General features: G+C 40.7%; 1 protein-coding gene across 1 annotated transcript in view; it reads right to left on the reverse strand.

The window, feature by feature from the left end:
- LOC123507048 (prolow-density lipoprotein receptor-related protein 1-like) overlaps positions 1-3,063 on the reverse strand; it is a 126,650-nt gene extending 123,587 nt beyond the window's left edge. The window contains 1 exon segment of the mRNA XM_045259567.1: positions 2,874-3,063. Coding sequence (XP_045115502.1) covers positions 2,874-2,973 — 100 coding nt within the window. The 5' untranslated portion in view covers positions 2,974-3,063.
- Positions 3,064-7,771: the final 4,708 nt, after the last annotated feature.

The raw sequence follows: 7,771 nt of genomic DNA on the forward strand, positions 1-7,771 counted from the left end.
GGTTGGTCAGTTTGTGGTTTGATGAAATTAAAGATGGAGGAAATATGAGAATAAGATGGATAATGGAGAATAGAAAAACATGAAGATATTGAAAAGTGGATAAGCTAAAGAAGAAAGTGGAAACACGAAATTAAAATGGAGAAATAAGAGAATAGAAAAAAAAAACGAGAAGAGAGAAGGTATAGAAAAGTGGGTAAGCAAAAGATAGAAAAAACTAGAAAATATGGATAAATAAGGAAATAGAAAAAATGTCAAGAAGAAAGAGGGCATAGGAAAAGTAGATCAGCTAGAAAAGATAGAGAAAATAAATAAAGTAGATAGATAAGAACAAAAAAAAAACATGAAGAAAGGACAGAGAAAAGTAAAGCTACAGAAGATAGAAGGAAAAAAGGAAATAAAAAAGGATAAATAAAGGGAATAGAAAAAAACATGAAAAGACAGAAAAAAATGAAAAGATAAAGAAGTAAAAGTACATGCAATAAACGAAAAAAAAAAACAGCCATCTCATGAAATTATAGTCAACGCGTTTATAATAATGAAAAGCAAGCAATAATAGACACTAGCGTAATATGAACACACTATTATTATTTCAAGCTATTATCGCCTCCAGCATTAACACACCCCCCCCACCCTGTCCAACACACAGTTAAAAGAGACAAGCTTCACACATTTAAGTCACATTAAACACGAGCTTCTTTCCTTCACATTCTTGATTCCTTCAGTACAATGACGCACTTCCACATTCATTCTACTTACTATTTAGTGATTTTATTCAGCTTCAAAAATTATGTGGGGCATTAAAATGGTGAAGACTGTGGGCATTAATCTTTGACCTCCATAGACCCCTCCTAATGTCAATAAATTGGTCTAATCGTACACAAATCTCAAGGTAAAAATGTGTCCCAGTATTGAAGGGGGTTAAGCTTCATTTTTTCATATGTTAACAAATATTCACATTCAGTCAAGTCTCAATACAATAAACACATTCGTCAGTTAAGAGATAAGATTCACACATTTAAGTCACAATAAACACAAGCTTCTTTCCTTCACATTCTCAAGCTTCATTCTTTCACATGTAATAAATATCTACATTCAAACAATACGTACAATATACACATTCGCCAATTAAAAGAGACAAGCTTCACACATTTAAGTCATAAACACAAGCTTCTTTTCTTTACATTCATAGGCTTCATTCTTTCATATGTTAACAAATATTCACATTCAATCAATACAATAAATACATTACTAAACTTCACTTTTTTCTTTCCTTTTTTTTTTTTTTACATTATACTAAGCACATACTCCTTCTTACTCACTCTAAGAAGAACGAAAGAAATAACAAAACAAATTTCAAGTCCCTATCACTTTGCTGTCACCTTCTCCCCACACCAAAACATGAAAAAAAACAAGACACTATATTTTCATAATAATAAATGTAAATTAACTCATATCAACTCTGGGGAAAAAAAAAGATAAATTGCCTTTCTCTTTAATCATAATGAGCTTTCTTCTCCTATCGCTCCTGGCTGAATGATGGAAAATAACTAAATAAATAAACTAGTATTTCATCCTATCATTGTTCGTATCACCAACTCCTTTCCAAATCAAAACAATTAAGCGAAATAAGATACTGCAAACTTCCAGTCTTTTCATCTTAGCAAGCTTTCCTCTCACGATGAATAAAAGCTTATATTTCAACCTATCATTACCCCTATCATCTTTTCCTTTCAACACCAAGACAAAGAAACCCAGAAAATACGGCAAGCTTTCCTTTTGCATTAAACAAAGGATGAATCAGATTATTTCTCTTGTTAACATTCAAAACGTTTGTAGCATCTTTTCACACCAGAATATTAAAGAGAAACGAAATAAAAGTCCATCCATTTCATTACAGAGAGCTTTCCTATCGTATCCCTCCTTAAATGAATAATAAAAATAAGCTTCTATTTCAGCACATCAACACTCCTATCGCTGTCTCACTTCCAAACCAAAACAATTGAAACCACAACCCAGACAAGCTTCCTCTTTCATTCTGCTAAGCATGAATCAACGCCTCACACCTCTCTGGGGGGAATACATTAGAAAAGCCACAGGGATGAACAAGACAATCATTATGAGTAGCAAGAACATTCCCAAGACCGCCTACTTCATTAAACCATTCCTTGACAACACAGCCACTTAATTCACCGTGTATATCTAACCCGAGACCGTCAAATACCCCTTTCCTCTTCCTCCCAGACTAAAACAGCCTTTAATTACTGTCTGTACTTAGTGAGTGAAGTACATTGCGAATACCGGCCCTCTGACAAGCTACACTCACTTGTCTCACCGCACACACCATTTAAAACCAGTTATTCCAGCCCGTCCAGCGCCTGACACACAGCAGCTTCCAGTTACATAAAACCGGACTACACCATCCCAGTACACCCAGACCCCTTCTTCCCCAGTTTTCCGGGAGAGAATGACCTTGAGGATGAGTTTCACGGGTAGGGAAGGACATGATGGGTCGGTGAGTTACTGGGAGACATGGGCAGAGGGTGAGGTAGGGAGAGGTAGGGTGAGGGAGCGAGAAAAGCAGACATGTCCGTGCCGCTACAAAGCCAAGTCAACAGAACCAAATACCCGCCGCGTCCCTCCAGCCCTCGCCTCACCTCATGTCCTCTCCTCACTTCACACCTCCAGTACCTCACGATCTCACCCTCCCACATGCTTCACCTAGGTGGAAAATGCAGTCATACTATCTACACTCATTTTTTTTTCCCTTTTCCCGGCCCACTAAGCCACCGCCACACAGGCCAGCAACCTGTTCACACACATACACTCGTACACACACATACACACACACCCAAACCACGCCAAAATATCCATACCTCCTCCAGTAGTAAGATTCATATGCTGGACCTCTGGCATGAAGCTGAGGCCCGCTGTGAAGCCAACGGTGAGGAGAAATTTAAGTAACGCCCTTTCCATTGTGTCACAAGAGGAAAGCTCACAGACGCAGCCACGAGGAGCAGGAGCCACACATACTGCTCTACGCGCGGGCACACGAGAGGAACTGAGCCGCGTAGCTTGTGTGTGTGTATGTGCGTGTGAGGCGCCTCCCTCTCTCTCTCTCTCTCTCTCAGCCAATGTTCCCTCCCCACGGTCCCACCTTCTCTCCCTTGCTCCCTCCGGACCCTCCCCGCCTTTCCTACTTCTCCCCATGTTGTTCTCTTCCCTCTCCCACTCCTCTCTCCTGACCGCCGCTCCCATCCCATCCTCTCTCTCTCTCTCTCTCTCTCTCTCTCTCTCAAATCACGTCAGGTTAATCTTCAAATGACGTGACTTCTCCCACATTCGTACCTTGAAATGTGTCACGTCTTAATAACCTCCCAAATGGTTCAAAGGTATTCCGTCATGCATGTAAACAGGTTTAGAAAGCTGTATTGCGCTAACTTCTGTATTCCCTATTCTTTCTTTATTCTTTATCATAATTCAGACCTATCTTGCTTTAAATGCCCTTTATTCTTGAGGATATAAATATGAATGTACAGTACAAATGTAGAAAGGCAAGGTGGTGTTATCAAGAGGTTTAAAAAAAAAAAAAGGCTGTATTGCGCTAAATTTAAAGATAGTTTTACGTGTCAAGGCAAGGTGGTGTTATCAAGTTTATTGTTGTGCATTAAGAATAAGAAAGTAAGTGGCACGGACAGCAGTTGTGTTGGAATGACTGAACTCTACATACGCAGCTGCTCTTGACTACGTTACGGCAGTCATGTCTCATCCAGAGCTGTTGAGGATAGATTAGAAAATATAAATATAGATAAGCAGATTATAGCAATATGACGGTAGTTTACTTCCAGCAAGAAGGAAAGGTACTAGACATGTTGACAGAAAGAGTTAAAAGAGTTTCATTAAGGAAGATATTGTAAGATTAATTTTTCTCGTTTCTTCGATCTTTCTCCGGTGTTCTTCCTCGCTATTTGAAACTCTTTAAAGTATCCAGTTTTATTGTTTGCTCTTTCCTTTTGTCAATTCCTCCTTGCTATTTATGATTTAACGTAGTAAGATTAGCTTTCTTGTTTTTTTTTTTTTTTTTCGTTGTTGTTCTTGTTACTGTTGTTATTTTGGGCAGTGTAGATAGGATGGAATAGGAGTAATAAAGATAACAAAAATAGAAGAGAAGGAAGAGGAGACGGTAAGACTGTGGTGAGACTGGCAGGGCTCTCAATTTTTGCGAAATTTCCTCATATGGGGAAATTCATTGTCATCTGAGGAAAATTTTAAGTGAATTACCTTTCTAAGGAAATTCTGAGAAAACACAGTACAAAATGGTTCAAAATTTGTGGAAACTATAGATTTACTTAAGAAAATTTTATACATACACTATATATATATATATATATATATATATATATATATATATATATATATATATATATATATATATATATATATATATACTCATAATAATGATAATAACACCGCTAATGCAACTGCTGCTGCTCCTGTTACTACTACTACTACTACTACTACTACTACTACTACTACTACTACTACTACTACTACTGTAACGATCCAAACAGCATGCAAGGCTCCATGGAGCATTTTGAAACCGCTACACTACTACTATTGCTATTACTACTACTACTACTACTACTACTACTACTACTACTACTACTACTACTACTACTACCACTATTACTACTACACACACACACACACACACACACACACACACACACACACACACACACACACACACACACACACACACATTTACACTCATAATTGATCCTGCTGCTCCTGCTCCTGCTACTACTACTACTACTACTACTACTACTACTATACACACTTCCATTCCTCATTTTTTCCTCCTATCACTACACTTCATGTATTTCAGGCGGGCAACAGTTGGAAAAACTGAAAATTAAAGGAAATGTTGACAAGTTGATATGGGAAGGGAGGGCAGGTTGGTGGAGGGATGTCTTGGTCCTGGTTATGGTAGGTGGTGAGCGGTCTGAATGGGGGTATACATAGCCATCGCCGTTTTTAACACAGTAATGAGCTATCTTTCTTTTTTGGTGGTGGATTCTGGCTTTGTTTCACTCTCTGGATCTGGGGGAGTGGGAGCACAGGGGAGTGCTGGCAAACATTGGTGGACTGACCTTGGGGGATGATACAGCTGAGGTGCCCCTGTTGCCCATTATTTACGTGCGCAATTCGTTTTAAAATCGCAAAAAGAAAAACAGAGTCTAGACAGGAATGCACTACATTTTTAGACACAACAAATATTTTAACTAATAACCAAAATATAATAACGTTACTAAGTGTATTGTTTACTTAGGCAAGTCTAACGAACAGTCTGTAAATTTCAAACTAAAGGCGCCACAAAGACATTATAATATAACATACTTGTATGGGGCAGAAGGGAATAGACAAGGTTCTGTCGCCCCTCTGTCCTGAAGTGCCTGAGTTTCTCTTGGTTTTCCTCAATGGATGAAGTGGTGGATGCCACTGGTGGGCACCAGTGCAGTGAATGACATGGCAGATGAAGCAGAGGGACTACTGGTCTCCTGGAAAACAGGCGGTGGACTTCGCTGATCGGTGAGCCTCATTATGTGGAGGCAGTGGGTGCCAGCGATAGGCTGGTGACCCATTCAGTGGGGCATGCACAGTGCATGCCCCTGATGCGGGGGTGGGCCGCATTGATTGGGGGAGACAAACCACCACTGATGGGGTTAGCAACCCATTCATTGGGGAGAGACAAAGTCAATTCCACTGACGGGGTTGTTGTTCCCCATTCACTGGAATGTGATTCAATGTCACTGACACCCCGGGGTTACTGACCCGATCAATAACACCTTCCCAGCCACTGACACCCGTCAATGACCGTGGCATGACCGACTCCTGTCAATAACCCCACACACTGACCTGGTCAGTGCACCTCCCCCAGCCACTGAAACCAGTCAGTGACTGTGGCGTGACTGACTCCAGATCAGCACCACCCTCCCTATTGACCTGGTCAGTACACCGTCCCCAACCACTGACTCTCGTCAGTGACTGTGGTGTGACTGACTCCAGGCCAGCACCCTCCCTCAGCCTGACCCGATCAGTGCACCTCCCCCAGCCACTAACACCCGTTACTGGCTGTGGTGTGACTGACTCGCATCAGTAACAGTGTCGGTGGCATTGAATCTCATCCCACTGAATGGGGAACAACAACCCCGTCAGTGGAATTGACTTTGTCTCTCCCCAATGAATGAGTCTCTAACTCCATCATCTTCCCCACTTAATGCGGCCCATCCCCGCAGCAGGGGCATGCACTGTGCATGCCCCACTGAATGGGTCACCACCCTATCGCTGGCACCCACTACTACCCTCTCCACATAATGGGGCCAATCATCCCCATCAGCGATGTCCTCCACCTGTCTTCAGCAAATGGTTCCCAGCACCGCCTCTGCGGCTCCGCCAGCGTGGGGCTCCCTCACTGGGGGGCCCATCCTCCAGGAGAAGCACCCGCGCCTCGCCAGCAAGGCGCGGATGCAAATATGGAGCGCCTGTTCGTTGTGTTCCACGCTGCACTTGTTGGTGTTTTCTTTCAACACTTTTATTTTGAAGTATTGGAAGAATGTCTAATTCAGAGAGGTTGCGGGTACAGGTGCAGGCGTACGTGCAGGAGTGGAACGGGAAGGGTCATGTCGTAAGGAATTACAAGCGCTCCCAGTAACTTGCAGCTTCCAACATCCATTTACAATAAAATATGGATGCGCTCATCGGCGGACGATGTTTCCAGGATACGTCGTAACAAGTTGCGAGGTTGGAAGTGTGAGTTACGAGAGCTCGCAAGAGATACGGTGTTTCGAGTATGTGGCCCCTGAAATACACACACACACACACAAAAAAAAAAAAAAAAATATATATATATATATATATATATATATATATATATATATATATATATATATATATATATATATATATATATATATATATATATATATATATATATATATATATATATATATATATATATATATATATATATATATATATATATATATATATGCATGTGTCATCATGGTTTTATGGCCTAATGCCCTTTCTGACGCCAACCCTCCCCATTTACCCGGGCTTGGGACCGGCATAGAGTAGTGCTGGCTTGCACCCCTTATGGCTGGGTTTGCAGCTTCTATCGCTAAACAACATGGTTGGTGACAGGCAGGTGGAGGCGACTCATCAAAAACAACGACCCCGTATAAAGACAAGATAATCAGCTGATGAAGAATATATATATATATATATATATATATATATATATATATATATATATATATATATATATATATATATATATATTCATATATACAGTGTGTGTGTGTGTGTGTGTGTGTGTGTGTGTCAGCAGGTGTGCAGTCTGATTACTTATAGTAATGATGCCTCGGACATGAAAAATGCACGTATTTCTTGATATTTTAACTTTTCACAGGTACACTATCTTTGGCTATCACCCTCAAATGCCAATGATACACTTCCGATTGGCCAAACGGCAGTCAGCTACGTTCCCTTCTTGTAGGCTACACTGGACAGTGGGATGGAAGGGATCTCATGAATCTTGGTTTTGCTGTAAATATAAGCCATTCCCCTTTATATTAATTATTTGTAGGTTTGGGGAAATTTTTCTGTATCTGAGGAATTTTTTCGGTATTCTAAGAAAATCTCATAGACCAATAGTGACAACCCTGGGTGAGAGACAATATTTACTATAGTGTCCCCTTTGAATGCTTTG

This window comes from Portunus trituberculatus, chromosome 21 (assembly GCF_017591435.1).
Source record: "Portunus trituberculatus isolate SZX2019 chromosome 21, ASM1759143v1, whole genome shotgun sequence".
Lineage (NCBI taxonomy): Eukaryota > Metazoa > Arthropoda > Malacostraca > Decapoda > Portunidae > Portunus > Portunus trituberculatus.